The sequence below is a fragment of the Mesocricetus auratus genome, unplaced genomic scaffold (assembly GCF_017639785.1).
Source record: "Mesocricetus auratus isolate SY011 unplaced genomic scaffold, BCM_Maur_2.0 Super-Scaffold_100022, whole genome shotgun sequence".
Lineage (NCBI taxonomy): Eukaryota > Metazoa > Chordata > Mammalia > Rodentia > Cricetidae > Mesocricetus > Mesocricetus auratus.
In genome coordinates, this window is record NW_024429203.1 from 8,822,072 (window position 1) to 8,849,551 (window position 27,480).

Genomic DNA, 27,480 nt, shown 5'->3' on the forward strand with positions numbered 1-27,480 from the left:
TGATGCTTATCTCATTATCAAGATTAAATGTGTTCCTAGTTGTAGACCACTTTGCATGGAGTTGGCAGGATAAATCTTCAACAAAAGTTAGTTAATGGTGCTTTTTAATAACTCCAGTGAGTACAAAATCTCTTTCCAAGGAAAGGTTTTATTTTTGTAAACAGCCATTTGGATTAAAGTCTCATGAATTAGATGAGTGTGATAAAATTATAATACATACATGTCAAAAACTTTGCTGGCTGAGTTTTTGAAGTGGCTCCAAGGCATTTCCAATGGATGCATTTCAAGAAAGTTCTCAGTAATGGTAGCATCAGTGACCCCTAGGTGGTGACTAAGTAGTTCTGATACTTGTCAAAAACACCATATTGCTTAGATGGGCTATACATGCAAGGGAGAATACCTATTAACTGTAAAATTTCTTAGGGGATTCACTTTTTAAAAACCCTAATTCTGGGATAACAATCAAACCTGTATAGAATTTTGTGAATCTATCATGAAAATCTACCCAACATTAGGCTGTTAGGTGGCAATTCTTTTAGTGAGAATGGGCCCAGAGTCCCACGGTGGGTCATCATACAGTACTTTAGCTAACTGGTAAAAAGCCCAAAGGACTCTTTTAGGATATGCAAGATTTTAAGTGGTGCATACAGGGAGAGAGAAATGAAAGGCAGCTCTTTCCTGTTAGTTCTTCTCCTACCTCTGTGTAACTGGAGCATTACATTCTTGGTGCTTGTTAATTCTAAAATGTTACCCCTTTTCAATTCAGTGTAGCTATGACCTAAGAGTAAGAAAAGACTGAATGCTAGAGACACTGGGGAACTACACACACACACACACACACACACACACACACACACACACACACCACACACACACACACAGTTACAGGCACACACACATATATAGGCACAGGTACACATATGCACAGGTACCCCACACACACACAAAGGCACAGATACAGCACAGGCACACACATATAGGCACAAGCACACACATGTGCACACACACACACACACACACACACAATTGCAATGGTGATTTATGAAGGTGGTGCACAGAGAATGATTTATTCAGTCAAAGAAGTGACGTAGTTTGACTTTCAGGTCTGGATTTTGACCCAAAAGTTGTCTTGTTGATAACAACATGGGTGTATTATGACTATGACTTCTGCTAAAGAACCTTAGAATAATAAGCATTCAGTGAATCACAGAGATGGAGAACACCGAATTATCAAATGCAGTTTTTCCTGAAAGCTGGAAGTAGCCTAAGATGTATTTTCTGGTAGTTCACCAAAAGCTTAGGCTTCTTGAACTCATTGGCTGGTTTCTTCCAGTCACATTTCTTTGGAATTTAAAATTAGAATCTATTTCTAACGGTTAGGTTTATAACTACAAGATAGTTGTAAACATATATTTGAAAAGTAAAGCGTTATAAGGAAACTTATAATTAGCATCTATATCTCCAAGAGTTAGCAACAGTCACTAATTCTTTTATTCATGTAAAGTTCAAAACACATTTTTAAAAGTGAATGACAAGACTATGAAGTCGATCTCAATAGAAATCTCTATGACAGACCTGTTCTTTCCTCATGTTGGTGAATCTGTTATTAGTCTCGTGTGTAAGTATTTTTGAAAGTATGAAATCATAATGATGGCATTTTGAAGCACTATTCATCTAGATGATAATTCAGAACTTTTATAAAACATACTTAATTAGATAGAGCTCATTTGTATATTATCTTCTGGCAAACTTGAGATCTGCCCTGTCTGCTTGACAAATAAGCTATAAGCTTAGTTCTACAGCTGTATTTCAGACAGAAATAGGGGAGAGGATTGTAAAATGGACAGGTGCTTGGCGTAGATCCAGAAGATAACAAGAAGTCTGCAATTGCCCATCTTGGCTAGACCAGCAGTTGTCAACCTATGGGTCAAGAGCCATTTGGGATTCACAGGTGTCAAATATCAGATATCCTGCATATCAGGTATTTATGTTACAATTCATAACAGTAGAGAATTACAGTTATGAAGAAGCAATAGAAATAATTTTATGGTTAGGGGTCATGAGGAACTGTATTAAAGGGCCACACCACTTAGGAAGGTTGAGAACCACTGGAATATATGGTACTGATTAAGGCAAAGTGTTCCTTCTAGGAAGATGGTGTCCACTTGGAAGGCTATTTATGAGAGCAGGCTCATCCAAGCTACTACAGAAAGCTATAGAAGAACAAACAAACTAAAGAGCAGCACGTGCTGACGATGTCATTGCTGAGATGTACAGATGTAGCTAGCAGGAAGCATTTTCATCACCGGAAAGTTTCCAACGAAGAGAGAACTCATTTCATGCAAGTTGCACATTCTAGTCTTTTTCTGGTACTCTCCTCCCTGTTCAACACCAATGCCTTTAAAACAACAGAACAACAGAACATGGTCAACAGAGGCAGCTGCTTGATCTTAGACTTCCCAGCTTCCAAGACCACAAGGCAGCTCAGTTTCCTTTAGTGAAGCAAACAGTTGAAAGTGTTCCCCACAGCAAGAGAAAACAGACTGAAACAACATTCAAACAAACTTCCCCATGGGTAGACAGAGAACCAACAAAAGAACAGTGAGCATGGATCTGGCCACAAGATAGAGACCCAGGGGAACACTGTGCTTTTGTAAAAAAAAAAATGACCCTTCAAACCAAAGTGGGTAGAATGTTGAATCTTTGACTCTCACGGTGGTACCCATCAGGGACTAGGCACTGTGTGCCTTGTTAGAACACAGGTCAGCGGTCAACAAGGAAAAACAGCTGATGGGAGCACAGGAAGCCATCTATGGGCTGGGAGGTAGCTCTTGGCTCTCTGCAGTGGCATGTGCCACTCTTGGATGCACAGAATGCTCAGAGGTTTGGAATGCACATGAGAACCACAAGGACTTTACTGGGTACTAAGAAGAGAATTTGAATCAACGGGGATTTTTTAATGGCAGCACCAGGTCTTCTAGTCACCAGCCTGTGTGTTATAGGGGCTGGTAAGCTTCGCCAAAAGATCAGAGGATAGAAATTTTAGGTTTGGGAGTCATGTGACTTAAGCACTGATGGAATGCTGGTATTTAAGACAAAATCATAAATAAATGGATGTGTTTGGCTGATTTCCAGAACTACTAACTTATGGACAATAACCTTCAAATTTCAAACTCTAATTATTTTCACTCATTTAAAAATGCAAAATACACTCTATGCTCATGGGATCAGGATCACCAAGAAATTATAAGATTAGATTTAGCCTAACTGAATGTATCTGTCAATCACTAGCATCACAAAATGAGGCAACAGGAGCCAGCACCAGATTTGCAGCATTCAAAGGCAAGAGCTGCTAAGGAATGGGAACCACAGCAATACCAATGTCCCCTTTGCCCTGCGATTTCCCTCTTGATTTCTGGCTTGCACAATTGTGTTGTATTCTTCTGCTCTTTTAAAATGAAATTCAGATTCAACTCACCTCACTCCCTGGAACTACATCCTCTGCAGCATTTGAGAGATGCTTAGGTGAACTTTCAAATTAATTGCACTGTATAAATAAATGTAAGACTTAACAAAAGATAATGAGGACAAATGATAATTGCTGTTGTTATAACAACGGCCGTAAACACTGGTTACATTATTTGCTTTTTGAGTTTGTGTTGCAAAAGTGCAAAAACATCTTTGTCTTGGAAGACTGCTTGGTAGCAAGATCACACCTCTACTCTCAACCTTCTTGACTCTCTTGGCATTGCCCCAGAGCACATGCACGATTAATGCATAACTTTTAATAAAGGACAGTGTGCCTACTGTCTTCATGTTTATAAAGCACCTGCAACGTTCTGTTACTATTCTGCCTATTCTCATCCTATTTTACAGATGAGCTAACAGAGGTCCAGAGAGGTTAATTGGTTTGCTAAGGGTCATCCACTGAGTAATTGGCAGATCAGAGTCCAACCAAGTGCTCTGACCAGAGTGATCTTCACTCCCTAGGATCCCCTGTAAGAGCTTAGATGTTAAGTTAAAGGTTGAACTGGGATACTGGGTTGAAGGTCTTCCTTCCCCAGTGCAGACCATAGGAAACCAAGCTGCAGGAATGACTGGGGGAGTCCTTTCTGTTCTGCTTGTGGGCCTCATCCCAGTCTTTTCACCGAATCCCAGACAGTCGGTTGCCAGTTTTCCAACATGCATTTTTGCTTTCCTGACTCTTTTTCTTTTTATCCCACAATGTCTCCCAACATGGTGTACATCATCAGATGGTGAAATGACTTACACTCACTCAGGAAACTTGGCAAGCACTGCCCGTCTTTTATTTGCACAGTGGGAAGTTTATAGTCAGTATGAATTGTAAAAGCTCTGCGGGGCTGACTTCTCGGAGCTCCCCAGCTGTAGAGCTCTCTGAGGTGAGACATGGCTTGAGAGACACAACACAGCAGGGACTTCCTGATTCCCCTTTGCATCTAAGTTGGATCTTGAAAGCCACACTGCTGTGAACCTCCTGGCTCACTCCTCGCTGTTCTCAACTAGCAGCCAGGGCTTCCAAGGAGGCTGGCAGCAAGGCTAGGCCTTCTCCCACAGGGAGCCCTACCTATTAGCTTGGGAGAGAAGCAAAGCATGCAGGGAAGCGTCCTCAGAGTGGTGAAGTATCAGATGAGTGAAGCAGCAATGCCATATTACCAAGGCTGTGGACAGCATCTGTGCTGCTTCTTAATCTCATGGTTGTTTCTGTTGTCTTCAATAGGGCAGAAGTACCTTGTCAGAACTTACATCCCAATAAAGTGCTAGTCTAGATTACAGCTAAATGCACATAGCATAGTGTAGCATGTCGTTTATCAGGAAATGAGAACATCGTATCTTAGAATTATACCACTGCACCCCACATAGGGTGGAGCAGAAATACGATTGTGTTTATTTCTCTTTGAGTTTGTCAAAATGTGATCAAAGTATTGCTTTCTGATAAATTTCAGTTACTGTCTTCAACCTTCATTAGACCTCCTTTTGTACCAAAATTAGAGATAGCTGGTTGTGAATTTATCATTTTACCAGTGAAAGGAAGGATGTGATCAGAGAAGCATGCATGTGTAACCTTTACTTAATGCACTTTCAGTATATACTTGGTACACCAGAGAAGTTATGGGTCTGATGCTAAGGTAAGCAGGGATTCAGGGATGACTCACCTGAAGTGGCAGACCTTGTACCAAGAAGTCCGCTAACAATATTAGCCAAATTAGATTAGATAAATTCTGCATTAGATAAGTCGGGGTATTATGGGAACCATATTCAAGATGGACACTCATATCTTAGCTTGCTTTATAAGCCATGGTACTCATTGTTAGGAGCAGTAATTAATATTTATAGTTCAGATGAAACATTGTCAAAGATAGGCAATTACAAATTCCACCATTATTATTATTGTAACAATTACAAATTCCACTATTAACTCTATGCATCATCTTTGCTGTCACCATTCTGCTAACACTTAACCGAACATTTACTTGGTATCAGGCACAGGGTACATGTTACATGGAATGGTTACAGTAATCCTATAATGTTCCTTCTTCAATGGGCCACACTATTGATAAGATGCTAGATGAGATGGTAAAAGCTGATGGAGAGTGGCAGAGAGTCCATAGTGATATTGTTTAGGAAATGCTGTAATCAGAATTCGTGTCTGTAAGTTCCCTGCACTGTGGAAACTCTGAGTTCTGTCTATGGTGATGAAAGAAAGATGTTCATGTCTATAGGCAGATTCAAGTGGCTAGAGCTCCATGCCCAGCTTGGGCAAGTCATTTAACATTTGATTAATGTTCAAGCCTCATTTTCCTTATTTTTCTCTTTTGGTGTTTCTAAAGATTGGATACGCTGATACAAGTAGAGTGCGGGCATTGAACAGAGAGGGAAAAGTCCTTGTTAGCACTGGCTTTTCACATTGTCATTGACATCACTGTCTTCTCCCACTTAACATATCCCCTCCATCATCTTTGAGCTCGGATAGAAGACTGAACTCTTGGAGCCAAGCTTCCTTGACATTGCACTGTATCATAACAGGCCTCCTTCTAGGAACTCCTTTGTGTTTTCCCTTCCCTTGAAACGAGCTGAGACACAGGTTTATAAGCAACCTCTGCTGTCAATTCTCTGTGCAGATTACTACCTTGCTGCAAGTAACACAGCATGTGAAGGCAGGTGGGATTGAATACCTTCTGCTCCACTTCTGCTATAAGGCAATGGGTGAAGGTGGACACTTGAACAGGGGATTTTAGGAATTGAATAAGGGGAACATTAAAGGACAGTTGGCTATTGGAATGGCATGCTGAGACCTCCCATTTATTCCTTCTCTCTATGATAGAAGTGACTGATGGCAACTACTGTGGCTTTTCCATTGTAGCACAGATGTTTCCTCTGGGTTGGACAGGATCATAAACAGACAAATCAGAGCATCTTGGATCACACTAAAGAGAAATTAAGGGTACCAGAATTTTAGCACTACTTTGTGGAGCAGGGGAGACTCAAACTCGCAAGACTGAGTGATCAAATGACCTTCATGAGGTTCCAGTCTTACCCAGGAGTCTAATAAGAGGTAACTAATCAGCTTTCTTGGAGATATAACTATACACATGACAGACACCAAGGGGTTTGTCGCACCTGGAGAAGTCTCTCTAAGAAAAAGGAGCTTCCCTTTTTAAGGACTTCTGCCATTCATCTACATACCATTCTTTCCTCCTGGCTGGTGGTCTAATCTCCGGCCCCAGAATCGGGGAGACACCACAGGGAAACAGGAAGAGGCATCTAGCCATAGGAGGTGTGAAAGGCATGGTATTTCAGTGAGCAAGCCCTTATCTCAGCCCTATGAAGAGTTTTAAAGCACTGAATTGTTTTCAGTAAACATTACACAGATGCCTGCTCCCAGGCCGAAGGGGAAGTGGGTTTCTGCTCAAGGTCTGGTGTCCCCACAGGGTTTTCTATGCTATATGTGAGAAGCTCATATTCCTTTAAATAAGCCTAGTAAACTCATTGGTTCAACAGAACTTGGATTGGAATATTTTCTTTGGTTTATCTTATCTAGGTAAATAGATATTTATTTATTTTATCTCCCCATGGTGTCACACAGTATCCTTTTCTTTCTCCAAAGTCACATTTTTGGGCCATATAATTTGATTTTACATTCAGTAAGGCATACATATTGCCCTCCATTCTGAAACTGTGTGTAGTAATAAACTCAGGTTTAGTATAACATATTTCTAAAGCCACCATCTTCTCATGTTTGGTCTCCACTATAAAATAAATGTAATTCTATTATAGGCATACTAACTTCATATAGCTGTTAGAGGATCAAATGAAAATATTTTAAAACATAAAAGTTAGATATGGTGTATCCATATCATCCTATCCCCCAACTCTGATCAAGAAACACTGTGGGAGAAGGGTTAGGAAACTGTAAAAACAGAGGTTAGGGTCTTTGGGGGTGAAACAGACTCTTCTGGATATAACAGAATCATTTCACATAAGATCTTGCAGCAGCTGGCATTGTGTCTGCACAAGATGAAGCCAGTCAACACTCCTAGTGGGAATGGAGGCTCATGCAAGCTGCTGCCCTTAACTGAGGAGCTATTAAACTTCGATGACTTTTCTTTAGGGATGTGGCCTGTTATGGAATAAACTTTTACACTTTGTGAAGATACATCACTATGATTATTTTAATACAAAATCTAAACAGTCAATGGGTAGGCAGGATTTCCAGGAATGGAGAATGCTGGGAAGAAGAAGGGAGGAGTTGTAGGGAGACAGGAAGGAAGCAGGACATGTAGGAGATGAGATAACAAGCCACAAGCCATGTGGCAACACATGAATCAATAGAAATGGGCTAATTTCAGTTATAATAGCTAGTTAGAAGTAAGCCTAAGCTAAGACTGAGCTTTTATAGTTAATAAGAAGCCTCTCTGTAGTTATTTGGGAGCTGGAAGGCAGGACAAAAAAACTGCCTACAGTGGCCAATGGTAGGGTAATGATGCTAAGCGTTTGGTCCCATACCCCATGCATATGGGCTATACTAATCAAATTCAGTAGATGGCTGAAAAATAAAAGGTGACAGTGTGTTGGGATGGCACCTGAGAAGAGTAGGAAAGGAAGAATAGGAGATGAATATGATCAAAAATATATTGTATAGCTACATGAAATTCTCAAACAATGAATTTTAAATATTGCATTTAAAAAAGTGATATAGAAAAGTATAGGTTTTAGATACAGTAGAGGTATAACAACAACTGGCTCAACAGCTGGATTAGCCTACTCTTATGTCTCCTGCAGATGTTTAAGCAGGGTAAAGTGTGAGTCTAGCTCAGGCCTCAGAACCATGTTATTTGCTTGAGTCTTGGTCTATCATGTCACATAATGGTGTGAATTATGGACCAATTCTGTGTCACAGTTTCTTCATCTGAGGGGCAGCAATACAATGATCTCATAAGATTTCAAACAAACTTTAAAAGATAACACATTTTAACAGAACAATGCCCAGAACATGCTCAACCTACAACAAAATTATTAGAAATCATGATATTGATAAACGGGAAATGGAGGAGGAGACAATAAAAATGATAACAGTCATGATGAGTCCTCTCCCTTTCTTCTCTCTCCTTCCTACTTTATTTTCCATATTTTATAGTTTCTCACTCTGTAGCCCATGGTGGCCTTGAACTCATGACATCTCTTCTTTAGTTTCCTAAGGTGCCCGGATTACAAGCATGAACCACCATGTCCACTTTTAGACTTCTCTTTTATGCGGAGGTAGCACTGAACCATTTTAGCAGCTGCTGTTTTTCTAATGGCACTCAGTTGTCTCTCAAGGCACAGAACTGCTAACTCCCTGCTTGACAATTCGGGCATGCCAAATGACCCCAGGACCCCTTATTGCCATCCGCATGATGAAAATGAAGTAGAACTCCCTTCAAGAGGTTCTTATAGCCATGACAACATGTACAACTTCACTCTACTGAAGATGTCATTTCCATGACAACACCTGAATGACCCAAATCAAGAGGCTTAGGGAAGTGCCACAAAGAGAAGATATGTCAACGCTGAGGTATGCAGCATTCAAGGGAAGGGCAGGGCAGTCAGTGGGTACTCTCAACAGCAAAGCTAAAGCAAGTAAAATGATGTCTAAAAATAAACTCAGAGGAAGCTCACCAAGGTGCTCTGAGCTCCGAAGAGCTCAGGGTCTTGGGAGGTTATATGCGAAGAGATGGAGTCAAACTTCCCAGTCCTTGTGCCTTACACAAACATTCTACCTATCTAGAGAGCTCATATTTTCAGTAGGATCATTAAGGCTTCAAGAAAACATTTTGGATGGAAAATCACAAACTTCTATTGCATAGCAATAGGAGTTTCTTCTAAGTTGCTTGGCTGCCATTATTCTGTCTATATAGAGATTGTCTACTTGCTCCTGGGCAGACCTATGCATGTGGGCATGTGGTATCAAGGCAGTAAGGATGTTTGTAGAACTCGCAGGTCATAATCTACGGACCTGAAATATTTACCCTAAATACTAAACTCTCTGATCAAAGCAGGATTTGGATCAAGTTTGTCCACACTATTGTATATTTGCTTGGGCTTTCTCTTCCCCTCCCATTTTCCAAACTAGGGAGCTCAGGCACAAGGCTATATAGTCTTGGTTCCAAAGGGAGATTCTACCTTAAAACAAATAAACAAAAAACAAGAAGATGTCACATGTACAATCATGTGTGGACCACAACAGATAGCTTCCGGAGGTTGGCTCTGGTTTTGATGACATGCAGATTGGATATCCCTGATCTACGTGAGTATATGAATGGGGAGACAACTTTTTCCCTGGTCCCAAGGGAAATTGAAGGATGAACAGAAATATAACCATGTCCCTAAGCCCCTTTCCAAGACTCATTTCACACTTTAAGTGGTATTTCAGACAGTGCTAACAGCTACCCATCCTTGGTGATCCTCATGTGAGCTGGCAGCACATCTAAGTGCCCTAGTTGCAGAGAAAGCCTGTTGCATTTTCAGCGAGGAACTTTATTTATACATTCCAAGATCCTTTTAAGGTGCCCTTGGGTGTTGCTTCATTGGTGACCAAGCATACTGTATGTTCAATAAATAAAAGCTAAAGTTGACTATCTTTTATTTCACCTGAAGATGAGAGAGGCTGAGGAAGAAGCCACATAATTACACAGAATAACAACCAGGTGGCTTTCAGGGATGCCAGGTACCAGACTAGAATCTGGGGAAACACATTCTTGAACTCACAGTCCTTCCTAGCTCCTGATCTTTATTCTGTGGTACGTTACTAAAACACTACCAACTAAACTTCATCTCACCTCCTTCAGTACATTTTCCCCTTTTCGAATCATTGAATTATCTGTTGACATCTTTCCAATTTTCATTTCTATTAATTCATTTACTAATTAATTAATTTCATGTATTTGTTTACTTTAAAACCTTGCAAATTTATGCATGGATGCGGTATTTGAATTATTTCCCGACCCTCTCTACCTTCTTCAACATTCCCTTATTTCCTTCTCAGTCTCAAATTCATGATCTTCATATATATGTACACACACACAAACACACACACTTCCTGCAGAGAACATTTAGCGTTGCTCCATTTGGGATAGGATAACACATTAGAAGAATATTCTTCCTCCATTGGTAGCCATTAATTGCCTGTATCTCTAGGAGTAGGTCATGTGAGATGTCTGCTGCTTTTATTAGATGTACTCTTTCAATGACTCCTGTCTGCATTTTGCCAGTTCTGTTTTCATTTCAATTAACTCTAAGCAATGCTTGTATCATTAATCATCTCTTCTTTTAGGAAGCATCCTCCATCGTTCCCTTATACATTTCTCTCCTGTCTCTCTTGTCACTTCCTCTCAGCAGTCTTTGCTGAAAGCCCTTCTCCTTTCCCTGATAACCTAGATGCTGGAGTTCAGCTTGCTGGGGTCAGCACACAAGTCCCCTGTTTCAACTCTGGCCCCGAATACAATTGCCATGTTTATGAGTCTAGTCTGCCACCTGGCATTCCCTTGTTGTTGCCCAGTCATTATTCTGTAAAATTATACAGCTCCTGGCATCCAAACAGACATCGTGTGTCCATAGCACAAAGAGGGATGCTCTCTCAGCCTGGACTCTTAGGGGAGTGCTTGGACCCTGCCCTGAGTGAAATGACAGACTCTAGATATCCCCTGTGTGGAAGGAAATGGTGATAGGGTGGGAGGCTGGGGGGGAATGGAGGGGAGGGTGCAGGAGGAGGGGAGGGAGAGGAAACTGGGATTGACATATAAAACAAGCTATTTAAAATTAAAATAATAATAAAAATTATACAGCTTCTCTTTAAGTGTCCCCACTTTTTAGATGACATAAAAATTAGGTAAGCTTGGCTTTTACCTATTGAACATTTAGTTTGTTTATCTAGCTCCCATGCCCATGTATAGGCACATATTCATTTAACATAATGAATCTAAAGCACTAAACTCTAGAAATATTTACTAGTAAGAGGTTATATATCTTAGTCTTACTCTTTGTCTCTACTGCTTTCTTGAAAACACAAAGCAATCAGTGAACTTCAGCCTTGTTTTTAGAATACGTTCAAGTTTAAAACAGTCTGACCATTTTTAACCCTACCATCATAGTCCACATTATCATTTTTAAGTTCTTCTCATTAAAGTCTACCATTTCTGTCTGTCTGTCAACAGTCTTGCGTTCTGTGTATACCAAGCACACCCTTTACTCAAGACTTGGCAGTACCGAAAATCTCTGCCTAAAACAATCTTCTTAATGCTTCAATCCTTTAATCTTCCTGTTGTGATGATCCCCACCATAAAATTATTTTGCTGTTGCTTTAAAACTTTATAATTTTGCTATGAATTGTAATGTAAATATCTGATGTGCAGGAGAACTGATATGTGAGACTTCTCAAGGTTGCAACTCACAGGTTGAGAACAATTGGTCTAGAACAACATATTTTATATTCCCCTAATGACCTACTTCATGGAGTACTCTAGGCCTTTCAATACTCTAATGAAGATTCCACCCCTGATCTTTCTTACTCATCTCAGTTATATTTTTCTCCTTACCCTCTCTCTTCTGACACACAGGTATACATTTTTACTGACTAGTGTCTCCTTTTATTTTAGAGCCCCTAGAAGCCAAGGCTGTACTCAGTGCTCGGTCTGTAGCATCTGGATGCTCACTGGCATACTTCGGTACTCAGTACCTGAAGGACAAGCCTATTTGCCTCTCTCTCACATCTCTGTGTGGTGTATCATTCTGTTCAGTCTACTAAGTCCTTCTTCCCCACAAACATAAGCCTCAACTTGTTATAGTCCTTTACAAAAAGAGTAGCCAAAGGCATGGAGGGCTAGCTCAGCAGTTGAGAGGGTAAGAGCACTAGCTTGTCTCACAGAGTACCTAAGTTTAGTTCTTAGAACACATATAGATCAACTCACAACCATCTGTAACTACAGCTCCAAGGTATTTGATACCCTGGTCCCCATATGTACATGCATACACATGGTGTACACACCAAGAGACATACACACATTCACTGACATAAAATGTTTAAAAATAATTTTAATATGAACTATATTGTAGACATCAACATGTTAAAAAAAGTCAGACATGAGTTGGTATTTATTATCCCACCTATGGACACATGGAATAAATTCAAAAAGAGCTATAAGCCTCTCAAACATGCAACTAGGAAGCCAAACAAAACATTTAGGGAGACTTTTACAGCTCAGCCCCCACCTCACCCTACCCATATTAAACCCATTGTCAGTTTCCAGCCATTCTCCTACATGTCTCTAAAGACATCCCTGTTCTCTATTCCTGCTGTTTCATCACCTTGAACTTCGAACAACTTCCCTAAAAGGCAATCATGCTGGCCAACAAGAAAACTTTACCCCACTTAATGTTACCCTCAGGCCCTTATAGTGGACATAGGACTCTGTTGCAATCAATAGACTGGAGCTCCTATGTCTTCCCTGGGGTTTAGTACTGCTGTATCCAACAGGGCTCATGTCTCACTGAAATACACAATGCATAAGTCCCCCACTACCATCCATGCCCAGCAGGTCCTTCATTGCCATATAGCAGACATTTTCTCTTCCTGACTAGGCTCATACTTCCAACTTTCGGCCTTCTTCCCTGTTCCCCCAAAGAACACCCACAATCTAAGTTAAATGCTCAGTTACACACTCTGCCTCCAGACAACCCTTGCTGTCCTGGTTAACTTAACCAGGCTATTTTCTGAGATCTCTTTCTTCTATGTAGCTTTATCAAGGAATGTGTGGGTTGTTCCTTTTGGCATGCAGAGGCTGGGATTATTGCTTTTCTCACTCCACAAGATCACTTGAAGGCTTTCCTTCTTCAGCTCTCAATGATCACCTGTTCTGTTAAAATTCTTGCTTTCCAGCTCATCACCTTCAGTCTTCCTTCTCACTTTCCCATGACACCTTGAACTCCTCCTATCTTAGCTCCCCAGGTCCTGGACTACAGTGATGTGCCATTATGTTGAACTTAATAAGAGATTCTTGAATGAATAAGTTAATTAATTAACATTATTTCACCAATGGTTTCCCTAGAGGTAACATACACACTACCTTCTGTAATTAATTTTTCCCTAGAATGGTGTATAATGTGGTAAATAAATAAATTGAGGAGAAAGCCTTTTGTCTCTCTCATGTAGGTCAATGGCCAAATATCTATAACCAAGGTTACTCCTGCTAGACATTCAAGAAAGTGACACAAAAATTCAGCTAAACTGGGCTGCAGTTTAGCTAAGCAGGGGGAATCTTGAATCTATTGTGGGGGAACCATCCATATAAAGCTGCTTTGTTTTCAACCATGGATCAAAAAACACGGAAAGGAATTTGTGTTTTAGAGCAGTGAACAGAGAAGATCCAGCTACTATTGTGGAAAACCAGGGGGATAAGATGACCCAGCTAGGATAAGGAAGGTTACATGTTCATGGCCCAGGACTGCAGGGCAGTGGACAGTTTGCAACAAGACCCAGAGAGCCCATACAACCTGGCCTAGAGGCTGCGGACCCTACGACAGGAACCTAATTGCTGTTCTTAGTTCCTTCTGCCTGCCTGTTCTGGTGGCAAAAAGCATTTTCTACTACTAGGAAGATGAAGTTTGCCAAAAGTCACAAGGCACATAGTGACGCTGAATGAAGTCAGATAATGAAAAACACAGCCTGGAATCTGGCATGTTCTTTTCATATCTAAAGCTGCTAAAGTGTAAAACAACCCAATAATAACAATCAAAGCAGAATTCATGCCATTGTGTGGGTAAATGGTACTATTTAACAAAAGGAAAAAATAAATCAAGTCAGAGTGCAGCCCCGTCAATCCTGTGACTCAGAGTCATTGAGGAGAGGCAAGGTGATATTGCACAAGACACACACAAGCAGACCCGGTTATAGCAGAGGGGGGCGAGAGGCCACAGCTGTATGCTCAGGACTATGGTGTTTATTCAGACATGTTCACAACATTTAAAAAGAGTCTGAGATTCCGAGAGAGGGATGGAAATGCCTCAGGGTTATTGAGTCTGAGCACCAGGATCCATCTGGGTACAGTGGAGGGAAAAAGTAGATTTGCAGGAAGTCAGAAAGACTACCAAATTTTATTTTATTTGAATTTTACCTTAGTTATGCAATTATTTATAAATCTCAAATCCCTGTCCTTGGTTCTAAAAGAAAAGGGATGCCTATGGATTGGGGCATCTATGAGAATTAGGTAGTGACAGCTTGTGTCAAGTGAATAACCAGCACACCACAGCAGTGACTCTCAAACCTGAGCAGACTTCACCATTGCCCAGAGGATATGGAGACCCAGCCCCTTGGGTGCACCCTCAGAACACTGATTCAGTAAGTCTGGAATATGGACAGAGCATAACTGCTGTCTATGGTCTACTATGAGAACCAGTCTTTAGTCCCTATGTATTTTGGATACAAACTGCCTTTCACTGAATTCAACAAACAAGGGGGCTGTCGACCTTGCCCCACTTATTTGACCTTCAAAAGCCTCATTTAAATGTGAAAAGATAATATACTTTCTTTCAGTGGAGTAGGCTAATAATAAAACCTGTCTCTCACTGTTGTCATAAAGAACAGACACCAAGAATAAATGGTTAGAAACAAGCCTAGCACATTTTTAAGCTTCCATAAACTATTAGTGATTGTTATTATTGAATGATGGAAAATCTATCTGTTATACAGACTCTAGGAAAAATAACACAGTCATTGGAGGGCAAGAAAAGATTCAAAATTCTCAACTGGCCCTCCATGATCCATAGGAGATGCAATACAAGATCACCAGATGATGCCTGAAGACATGGACTGCTTTGAACCCTATGTTGTATAGGTTTCTTTCCTACACACAAATACCTATGACAAAGCTTAATATACTAATTAGGTAGAATAAGAGATCAAATGATAACAAAGTAGAGCCACATTAATGGTATGCTTTAACAGAATCATAACAAAAAGAGAGCATTCACTTTCTCAAAACATCTTCCTATACTGTGCTCAACTCACACGACAATGATGTAGGACAACGTGTCATGGGACAAAGTGGGGCGGGTGACACATAAATTGTTAGGTCAAGGCAGGCAGGCTGTAACTGACCATCTTACTTGTACATAAGAACAGTGACACCACTACAGTTGATCTTGCAACCAGAGGGCCACTGACTGACAAATGGGCAGGTAGCTTATACATGGCTATGCTTGACAAAGAAAATACTTATGTTGCTCGCAGAACAAATCTGGATGGCATGAGACTTTGCCATTGTCATACTACCAAAATGGTAGGCAATTTTAAACTTACACTTGTTTATTTCTGGAGTTTTCCATTATTACTTTCAAATCACAGTTGACTTCAGATAACCCAAACCAAAGAAAGCAAGGACACTGACTACTGTACAAAATCAGCACTGCGTACATATACTTTACACTGTACACCTGATGAAAAGAACATTGAAATTGTCAATACTTGGCAAATTCTAGACAACAATTCCTAAGTCTCAGTTGGTCTAATGAGATACTTTTCATGCCCCAACTGTTGCTGACTGTCATGTGAGTCTGTTCAGAAATGGTCCTCCTGCCTGTAGGGGCCTTCCTTTAAACTAGATTTCTCATCTTACTGAGCCATGCTGATTGGCATCTGTGGAAAAGAGGATTCAATCTCCTTGCTTTTGTTTCTTTATTTGTTCCATCAAAAAGGGTTCTGCTTGGTAACGGTCACCAAGCACCAGCATAAATAGCCAAAGACTCAGGAGAGCGTGGGGGAGTACGCTGTTAGCAGTGTCTGAATTCAGCAGACATCTGATTCTACAACATTTTTCAAGGGTTTTTAAATAATTGGATAAAACCACAAACAGTGCCTGTGGTGTGCACTTCTGCCCTTGGTTTCTAGACTGAGGCGTGATTGCATATGTTCTCAATTCGGGCACACTGAACTCATTAATTTCTCCACTAGTCTTTTTATGATTTTCCTTCTTTGGAATAGAGAGTTGCACAGATAATATTGCTTTCAATCAGACTATAACTATTAAACTCGCAGAAACCTGTATTGGCTGTGGCAAACTTTACCCTGACTGTGTCTGTCTGGCTGTAAATTTATAGTTGAAAGGGATTATGGAGTTAAAGAGTAATCTGTAAATGTCTCCCTCCGTTTCTCCCCATCTTGTTCAAACTGTTTGATGAATGAGTTTCTGGATCACTTTCCCCTACATGTGAGGTTGTGCCGTGGTTTGATCTTCATCGTAGTTTATGACCCTTTCTATGTATCAGACCCAATAGTGTCTATTCCATACTGCTTTGAACAAGTCTCCTCTAATGACACATTTTCTCTTTCTCTGATCAGCGTTGATCACTGAAATATTTGTTTCATCAGTAGTCTCCTGGTCCTTCTGGAGGAGCTACTTAGGGTATCATGGGCACTTTGACTAAAGATCTATGTTTATTGGAAAGTGATGAAGCATGAAGGAGATGCCAATTAATTACATCTAAATACTGTCCATTTTGGCAATTGAATAATTTCAATTTTTAGAGAAGGGGTTTGAATGTTCTCCCCTTCTGTCCCTGTGTCATTAGTCAAAGTACTGAAGAAGGGGCTATCAAAGGACATGTGAGTTAACCATATGGTATTTATGATACTATATGTTGGACAACCACAGGGCACTTATAATATTATGTGTTGGCTAACAAGAGCATTGATGATATTATATGCTGTAATGGAGACAGGTGTTGTACATTAGTAAACCTGTCCCAGCCATGTTGGCAGTATATTGTTATCTCAATTTCCCAAGACTTGATGGTTTGGGTACAGATCAGGGGAGGGGACAGAACCCTTTCTTAGATATCTCTCTAGTTGACTTGGAAATCCTGATACAGTTATCATTTAAAAATGATACAAAGATGACTGAGAGATGCATTTCAGTAGTGGTGGTCCAGCATGCATGAGTTCTAAGTTCTAACCTTCACACTGGAAAAAAAGTTCTGTAACTATGGAGATATTAGTAAATTTAAAATATTTTGGACCAGTATGTAAGCAGAGCTTGACACCAAGCTTGACAACCTGATATGTAGTCAATGAAGGAAAACTTTGACCACTACATCTGTTCAATGGAACATGCACACACACACACACACACACACACACACACACACACACAGAGAGAGAGAGAGAAAGACCTAAACTTTCTCTTACTCATATACACACACAATATTATAATCATAAAATAATTTAAATGATGCAAAGAAATGAGACAATGGTGTAGTCCTCCTTAATCACTGATATTTGGTTTTATTTTAAATGATATCAAAAAGTTTATTTTTACTTTTTTTTTGAGGCAGAGTTTCACCAAAAAATATCCCTAGCTAGCTTGGAACACACTGTGTCAACCAGGCTTGCCTCGGCATTGTGATGATCTTTCCTGCTTCTGCCTCCAATTTTGCTGGGATTGCAGGCATGTACATCCATGGCAGATTGTATTGCCAGCACTGAATACTCCTTCACCCCACTATCTCTTACAGTGCCACTGGTGCAGACACTGGAGATGAAAGAGAATGGTATAAGTAAGGACTACTCTTGGACTCCGTGATCTCTTAGATTACTGAGAATGTCAGTACTTTTGGATGACTGGAGAAAAGTCATCATTCCTAACTGGAAAAGTGTGAAAGTGGTTTAGAGTCCCAGAGAAAGGGGTGCACCCTGACTCAGTGGTGCAATTAGAGGCTTTCAAGCTGGCATCTTGGTCTTGAAGCAAACATAGGACTTTTGAGTAAAAGGGTGATCTAAGGCAGCAAGGGTTACTTAGAGGATTTCCCTTGTGTGCTGACTTGTCTTTGTTGGTTGGTTTGACAACATTGTATATACTAATAGGGATGGACAGGTCATGAAAACTTTATGTACCATTCCAAGAAACAGGAATAAATGGAAGGAAGAAGTAGAGATTCAGAAATGGTGGCCAGTGCCCAGCAACTAAAAAGTAAGTGACAACTTCTGTCCAGATGGATCTGTCCAGTTTCAAGTGACAACTGCCTCAGACAGCTCACCAGTTCTTTCATAGAAATGAATTCATCTTCTATAACCAAAGCCTCAGAGTAGGGGAAGATACTCCATACAGTGTCTCCATACACATCCAAAGAGCCCACTGTAGAATGCTCAAGACACAGTGTACCTCACACTTGCCCTCAGGAAGCAGACACATGGAATAGATGCCCAGGGCATCCCTATACCCACTTTTGGGACAAAGTCACAGACAAAGCCTCCTTCTTCTAATTACTTCCCTAGTCTCTGATTCTCAAGAGAAGATAGGCAGAAGGCTGGCAGCTCTCAGCAGATCCCCCAGGCAGGACGCTGTCCTGACAAGTAGCAAGAAGACTAAACACCAATTCTCCCTTTCTCTCCCCAGTCATTCTTTCCCAGAGATTTGGGTTACTGTATGGCTTTCTGGTACAGCCATTCCTGGAAGGCTAATCACTAACTATCCCTTTTGGTCACCACAGGGAAGATTTATAGGGTACACTGATTAATAACAAGGTACCTCAACCAAAAAGAGTTTCCAGGACTAGCCCTAAAGCATAGTATAGAGTCATCGCTCTCCATTTCTCTTTCATGCTGGGTGGGTACCATGTCCGAGTAAGGTGATGCATTTAGCTCCCTCCCTCATCTCTTCTCTGCTGTGAACTTTTTCGTCTGCCATTCTAATGATCCCCATGCCACACAAGCCCTGATGCTGGTGCTGACAGGCTACTCATTAGTGCCAGGGTGCTGCAGTCAGGCGATGTCTTGCCAGAGCTCCACTCCTGACACTTTTTCACAGAGCTGTCACAGAGTCATAGAGCCTGCCAGCTCTGGTTGAAGTCAAGCTGTGATACCCCTGGTGCCAATTAATGTGTCAGTGTCCTGCTTGGCTGGGGAAGAGGCCTTGTCAGTGCTGACAAATGGGAAACCAGGCAAGTCAGTGGTCTAGAAAGGGTAGCGGGTGGGTATGTGGCTCAGGACACTGACAAGGATAAGAACCCATGCTAAGGGTCACTTTGGTCTCATCAGCTTGTTGACTTGAAAAGTTTTGAGAAATAAGGACTAACAGTAGTCCATTAGGGTTCTTGGAGCACAGGCAGGAAGGGATAACTGCAGGGAAAGGCTGTTGACTCTGATGCAGAAGTCATGTAGAGGTATTCACTAAGTATTACATTAAGAGGCTTTCTTTATTTTGAAACTCAATGGAGATACTTTTGCTCTCATTCTACCCTAATATCTTTATGTAACCCTGAGATAAATGTTGGCTGTCCTGCCTACTTCTATTTACACAGCAAGAAGGAGGAGATGGGAATGGGAAGGGCAGGAAGGAGGGATGGATTTAAAATAATAATTTTCTTTTACCCACTAATTAACTGCTTTTGTTTTTCGCAACTTGAGAGAACCAGTACATTTTCATATATAATCACTATCCTTCTTTTTACTCTAGGAAACTACTTAGGGGCCACCTACCAGAGGGTTGAAATCAGTAAGTAGTGGAAGGCTCAGGTTGTCTCAGAAGGGCAAGATGAAGAACATGTTCCAAGAAAACACATCTCAGCAGAATGATGGGCACCAAGGACCCGAGTGCATCAGAAATTACAACATCAAAGCCACTGTGAGCCTTCTCAACTTCTGTGAAAGTGAGCTTGAAGAGGGGCTTTGCTTTCAGCCTAAGGTGAACCTCCCAACACAGCTGGTTCCTTGGAGTGGCTTCATGAAAGCCTGGGGAAGGCTAATGAAAATGTCCTGGAGCTTCAACAAGGGCTCCATCTGGGGAAGATGGCAGATTCCCCACTGTAAACATCACAGTGGAGAAGAACTCTCAAGAGTAAGCCTGGAGCATTGCACTGGGAGAAGAGGCATGATTCTTTGGAGCAATGACAAATTGCAGTGCTGCACACCAGACCAACAGTGTACTCTGAGTGGTATGTAGGCCCCAGGCACTGTGCATATGGGAAAGATGTGGAAAAAAAGTGAGACACAGTCCCTGATCTCAAAGAACTTTTGAGATGGGAATGGTACAAATGAACCAGATGTGGGACATCTCTGCTCCATGGATTTCATCAATGCCTTTGTCTCACCTCGATGCCTTTGACTTAGTGTGGAGATGCTCTTTGGGTGTCATAGATGAGGTTGCAACTCACTACCCAAGAGTTTTAGTTAAAGAAAGCTGCTGAAAGTAGGCGCCCACAGAATACTCTATCAGATGCTCATGGTTCCAAAGGTGCAAAACGTCCACAGATTCCTGATTGGACTCACATCTTTACCTGAGCTTATAACAGGCTGTCAGGAATGTGACAGTGTAGGAGTCCTAGCTGTTTCTGTAACTCTCTGACACCTCAATGAGATCTGGTGCTAGGGCTGTGAGAACACATTTCTGTGAACTGTTGGGGGTTTTCACGATATATTTGAAAGAGAACCTATTTCTGCATACTAGATAAAACTCAGGGATAGGACAATTTTATTTTATTTATTTATTTGGTTTTTACGAGACAAGGTTGCTCTGTATTGTTTTGGAGGTTGCCAGTCCAGCCTGGCCTCGAACTCACAGAGATCCGCCTGCCTCTGCCTCCTGAGTGCTGGGATTAAAGGCGTGCGCCACCTCGACCCGGCTCTTTTTTTTTTTTAGGACAATTTTAAAGCACATTCTTTCAGATCTAGGTAAAAGCAAAGGACAAACCCACACTCCTGAGCAGGGAGCAGCCTTGGAGTAGATTCTGGTTTCCCTGATGCTGCGTGTTTCAAAGTGACCCTTCTGAGGACTTCAGCTTGGGCTTGCATGGAGTTAGCTACAACTCTTTCTTGTGAGGACCTGAAATGGGAACTTTTCCTCCTGGGAAGATCAAGGCCCATGCAAATATACACAATAAGTTCATATACCAAAAAGGTGAGCAGAGTAAGGACAGGTTTCTACAAAACTGTGCATTTTCTCCTTGAATCCAGGAGTGGTAAGTCATGAGGAGGAAATAGAAAACGCAAGACACCATAAATAACATAAGAAAAACAACTTTGCACCAAAAAAATGGCTTGTCAAAAAGCAGCTTGGGAGGCGCTATTTTCCTCTCTATCCTGCCTGTGGGCATCTGGCATTTTCTCTATCTGATAAATGGCCTGGGTAGGCCTCTTGACCCTTTTATCCTCCGGATATCTACTCTTATATCAACATGGAGGGGCCTTGCTGAAAGAACGGCCCACATTTGTTTATTCCCTTTCCACACAGATGGCCCTGGCTGGAAGTAGGTGTTCTAAAGAGGTTATGAGAGATTGTGAGTTGCACTGGATGGCTTCTGATAAACAAAACTAGGCATTTTCAAAACTGCACAAAACCGGCAGATCAGTCTAGAGGGGAAACACAATGAAGTCATCAGGTTGCCCCAAGTGCCTGGATCAGCTGTTCTTTGGGGAGAGTTTCATGTCTGTGTAAGAATAATTTGACTGAAACATGATCTGTCTTCGCCACTGGGAAAATGATGACAACTGCTCACTGCCTTTGGAGACTCAGCGAAGGTGCACATCATTCTCTCAGGAGCCCCAAACCTGTCCTGGTTTATTTAAAATAAGCACTTTCTTGGAAACATTTAGTGAGTACAGAAGAAGGCCTGACTGCTAAGGGTCTCTAGCTTTAGCTCAGATTTGGTAACAGCTCAATGACATCTCTGATCTCCAAAGAATCCCCACCAGGGACACTGGTCCCCAGGGAGTCTCGAGGTGATTAGCTACAGCTCAGTATATCTCATCAGTTCAAAAGTGGGACAGCTAATCTGGGACCCAGATCTGGACAAAGCCGTTCATCTAAATTACTCTAATCTGCAGGTAGATTCTGATCAGCCTGCTCCTCTCCCCTTGATCCATCTCCTGTTTCCATAGCAGCTAAAACCTCAGGAATGTGGCAGCATCTGGCCCCGGCTCAGGTGAAAATCTCCTAGGGAAGTGAATTAACTTCAGGGCCACAAAAGGAGGAACAAAGGACCCCCAAAACACAGCTGAACCAGCATCAAATAAAAGTGGAAGAGGAAGAGCGGGGTGAAGAGAAGGGGTTAACTGTGAGAATAAAGTAAATCATAACAGAAATATTTAAGAGACAGTGAGGAAAATGGGAGAACCAAAAAGTGTAGGAGAGACGTGGGCATAAAAGGATTGAGCAGCAGAAGGTATCTGGAGGAGAAAGGCCATAAAGCATCAGTACACTGGCAAAGAGCTGACTGCTCAGGGATGGGACTAAGAAGGGGCATCAAACGAGAGACAGAGTTTCTTGCAATAGGTGAAGTAAGTCTACCCCAAGTGATAAATGTTCTGCAGCATCGCAAGGCAGACTGGCCCAGGTTCCGATAACACTGGGGACTTGGTGACATTAAGCTGTGATGAATGGGATATGTAGACTCGAAAAACCTGTGGGTTTAGGTATCCCTGCCTTTACAAGTGTCCCAGACCCACTTTCCATCACTAATGAGTGATCTCATGCTCAGCTGGGGTGTCCTCCTAGACTTGAGCCAGTCCACAGAGAAGGTCATTTTAAAAGGAGAGACTGACCTAAATGCAGAAAGTTCTCTCTTATCCCTTTCTTCACAGGGTAACATCAGGAATGGTGACCAAACAGCTCCCTTGAGCCCACAACAAATACAATTGAACATGTCACAACTCTGAGACCATCTGTCATGGTACACTGTCACTGTCTGAGAGGAGATTACATTTTTTAAACTGAATTTTTAAAGTGTGATTATGCAGGCACTGCCACCTTTAGGGATGGGAGCCTCGGGTTTCAGTGAAAAACACGGGAATTCACTTGTAAAAACAGTTTGCCTGGTCCAGTGGTTATGACCCTTCTGGGGAACAGCCTATACCCGACAACGAACTACTATGTTGATGAAAAGGGTCAGGCAAATGATCTTAGTAGAAGACAGATTAGAAGGGACATTGTACTTCAGAAATCCTACACAGACGTGTGGATTGTTTCTCTGGACCACATCGTGACTCATCATCTCCTTCTATCCAAATTTGCCTCCTTCCCCTTTCCCCGACAGAAGCTGATCACAGGCACTCCCCTAATAACTTTCATTCACATCCCTCTCCTCAGAGTCTGCTGCGGGGGCACACAGACTGAAACAAGCCAAAAAACATCCACAAGGGTGCCTTTGGACTCCTTAACCTTGCCCTACCTAGCAATACACATGCCTTCTTCGGTCCACACATATCCATAAATATGCATATGCATGAATTCATATGCAATTACATACATCAGCCAGTGCTCAGCAACAGATCTGAGGCTGTCTATCAATGCCTTTGCTCAAGTGCTGCTATTTCTTAACTCAACTCCTTGTCATTCATCAATGTATACTACACAGCATTCTCAATCTTAAACAGTACTTGTTACACAGCCATCTGCTCATGAGAATATATTCACAAGAACAGAAATGTGTTAGTTTGGGGTTATGGCTAATTCCCCCAGTGCCTAGAATAGCCTGGATGATTGCACTTTCTACAAATATTTGGGAATGAATGAAGTAATATTATGTTCCTTGATAACAAATAAAAGCTACCTTAATGTTAAGTGACATCTTGTCAAATCCTATAGGTTTAAAGCACAAATCACTCAGTTTGGTCTTCAAAACATCTGAACATTTTGGCAACATAAATTTGGCAATGCAGCCATATATTATGTGATATTTTTTATTTAGGAAATATAAGAGAAAAACAACAGCAAAACCACAAATCAGCTAATGACCAGATTTTTTGGCAAAGCACAGAGCAAGGAAATTTCTTGTTAGGAATATGGCATTTAGAGCTCTCATCTGTCATTATGTTTGTATTTCCTAGCTCATCAAATACCAGCTGGACAATGTCACCAACACAGCACTTCCATCATCAGTCTCAATGGGACAAGTTTACACAGAAAATCTTCACCACTATGTCACCCAGACTCAAGCAGAATTAAACTCCACAAGATTACCCACATATATTCAGGTACACCTCCTGAGATTGTCACAGCTATGACCACTCTGCATAGAACAATCATATCTACAAGAGTCTTGAGTTGATTATAGACTAGCAGAAGCTTAGAGCCCTTGAGACTCAGCAGCCAGTACCACATCCTCCCATCCTTCTTAAAAAGATCTCTCATGAACGGATGCTCTTACCTTTGGGAGAAATATGTCTCCAGGTTACTGTAGGCTCCGGTCTGCCTGTGGCTATGCAAGTGAGGCTGATGTTGTTCCCTTCATTAATGGAGATATCTGAAGAAATCTCCACAATTTTGGGAGATACTGTGGAGACAAAACAGGTAGAAGGAACATAAAAACCCCATTGACAAATCTTTTCATTGTCTTAAAGTAGAAGCTGACAGAAACTCCCAAAGATTGAAACATATAGACTGAACTTGGAAAAGATGAAAAATTAGAAGAATTACCCTAAACAGGGAAAAAATTCTTACCTTGAATTTAACTTCCAAATTAAATACAAAGCCCAGAGGGAAATCAACTCCACTGCATTGCTGCAGCAACACCCAACTATACCTTCTATCTCCTCTTAGTCCCCCCCACACACATATACCTCCAACATAGGTCCATGAGTCATTCTCATTGACTTCAGAAGTGGCTTTATGTAATGCAGTTTTTAACATAGCACATATCTATCTAAATAGTTTGGATTCTCCCTGTTACCTACCTGACATAATCAGGTTCTCTAGGTCAGCACAGTAGCACATTCAGAATTGAGCATCAACTAACTTCACCCAACCATCTCTAATGGCCCCCACATCCACTTACCCTTGCTTTGTCCCCAACACACCATGCCATTTCTGGTCACATGGAGGATCTATATTTTTCTTTGTTATTTCCTTTACTATCTACCTATTCCCCCTTAACAACTCAAATTCAGTTCTGCTTCTTCACCCATGTTTGCTGAACATACTAGACACAGATTCTTGGGCACTCATATCAATGAGCTATGCTCACTTGACCTCACTCCTACAAAGAAGGAGAGTAGTCCTCCAAATGCCTAAAGTTGGGGAGACGTTTGCTTCCTTGGCTTATGTTTTGGAGCCTGGCTCCCCTTCGAAGGCTGCATGTTACTGTGCTCTTCCCTCTGTGATTCACAGCCCTGCAGCCTAGTCAAGCACTGGCTTATGTACCCTATCTCACGCTGGAACCTGTGCCAGAGGCTCATTCATGCTATACATCTTGCTATACTTTTGTACTGTCACCTTTACCATGGACAATGTGATATTGGATTCTCCATGTGGCCCCTCATTTGTCTAATATGCCAAACGGTCTGTACTTCAAGAAGTTGAAATGACGATGTCATTTATTGAGCTCCTAAGTCTAATCATGCACAGATTTATCCCACTACATTATCCGCCTTGCTTTGAGTCATTCATTCACTCATCCATGCATTTTTTTTCTGTCAGCCTGAGCCTGAACCATATCTTCCTCATATAGCTATCTACAGTAGAAGTTCAACAGGTATTTATAGCGTCCATACTCATGCTGGACCCTTTCCTCTGGGAAAGAGATATGATGGAAGCATCTCCTCCCAGACTTCTACCTTGGTCTACCTTCTCCATCATTTTCTCCCATTTAGGTCCTGCACTCTATCCTTGTGGTACACTCATGGCTCCCAAGCATGTGCTGTGTTTTGTCCTGTATCATCTATACTTGTGGCTGCCATGTGTGCTCAGCGGCTTCTCTCTGATGGCACCCTGACTGAATGAATTTCCACCCCTTGTATTTCATTAGAAGGTCTTTAAAAGGAGTCCTTTTCATCATTCAATTTTATGTTTTCATGCATACGGTGTCTTTCATACATTTTTAGACTTAAATATACATTGACTTTCAGGTAAAGAGGCTGTGTGTGTGTGTGTGTGTGTGTGTGTGTGTGTGTGTGTGTGAATTCCTGCACATTAAGATAGAAATGAAGAACAAGTAAGACAGAAGTAAAGTAGAGGGTTGAGAGATATTTAAGATCTAACACTGTCATTTGCAGTTAATTGTTAAAAGTCAGAGTGTGCCTATCAGGATAGAAAGGCAATTGATATGGTAGTGATTAAGCATCTGACTTGCTGACTCCTTGACATATACATTTCTAAATTCTCTTAGTTCTATAGGACTCTTGAAGATGTAAAATCTCTAATGTGTTTTACTCACAGAACATTAACTGCAGCATTCCCTTCTGGTGAACTTGGCCCAACACATCTGCCTGCTCCCTGCCGGTGCCCAGATTGTGCACTTACACAGCCTTGCTTGCTTCTTGGAACACAGGCTGCCTTCAGAGTGTCTACGCTGGCCTTCAGACATTACTTAAATGGTGCAGGTAAGTAATTTATTGATCTGTAAAGCACTCCGAGATTCTCTGCAAGGGATTATGTCATGCCAACGCCATGCAATAAAATAAAAAATGATGGACTTTGTGGACACGGGATGATTTAGGGGTTGTAGTTGGAAGTGTACATAAAGTACATTTTAAGTGGAAATCAGGCTGGGTAATGAATTATTCTTGCTTTGGAAGGCTGACTGGGAGTTCATTTTCCTGGCTTCCTACATGATAGCTAATCTGCTAATCATACACTGGAGAACAATGGACAGTCCCCAAGTGGCATGGATGGTGGAGTGGGCCAGAGCTGTCAGCACAGTAAGTATATTAAATGAGAAAATCACACCTCATGCTTGGAAGAATCATCGAGAATCGTCTCTTCCCCCACCTCTATCATTTACAACTGGAATGTATCCAACTCATGAAGGAAATGGAGAAGTGCTCACCCCTCTCCCAGCTGGCCTAACAGTAGAGTTTGTAGGAGGCACATTGCCCTGGATGGAGCCAAAAGAGAAGCCATGCTTTGTATGGGGCTCAGGTGACAACAGGCACAACCACAGTGATGAGAGCTAAATCAATGAGTGCAGATGTTCTAGGGTGGAAAGGATCACTTTCTAGGTGGC

At 41.5% G+C, this 27,480-nt stretch overlaps 1 protein-coding gene across 5 annotated transcripts in view; it reads right to left on the minus strand.

Moving 5' to 3' along the window:
• The window catches only part of Ntm (neurotrimin), a 969,232-nt gene that overhangs the window by 96,450 nt on the left and 845,302 nt on the right, over positions 1–27,480 (minus strand). For all 5 annotated transcript variants that reach the window (XM_021232077.2, XM_040730186.1, XM_013119429.3 and 2 more), the window contains one exon: positions 24,688–24,813. In XM_021232077.2, coding sequence (XP_021087736.1) covers positions 24,688–24,813 — 126 coding nt within the window. The remainder of the gene's footprint in view (positions 1–24,687; positions 24,814–27,480) is intronic.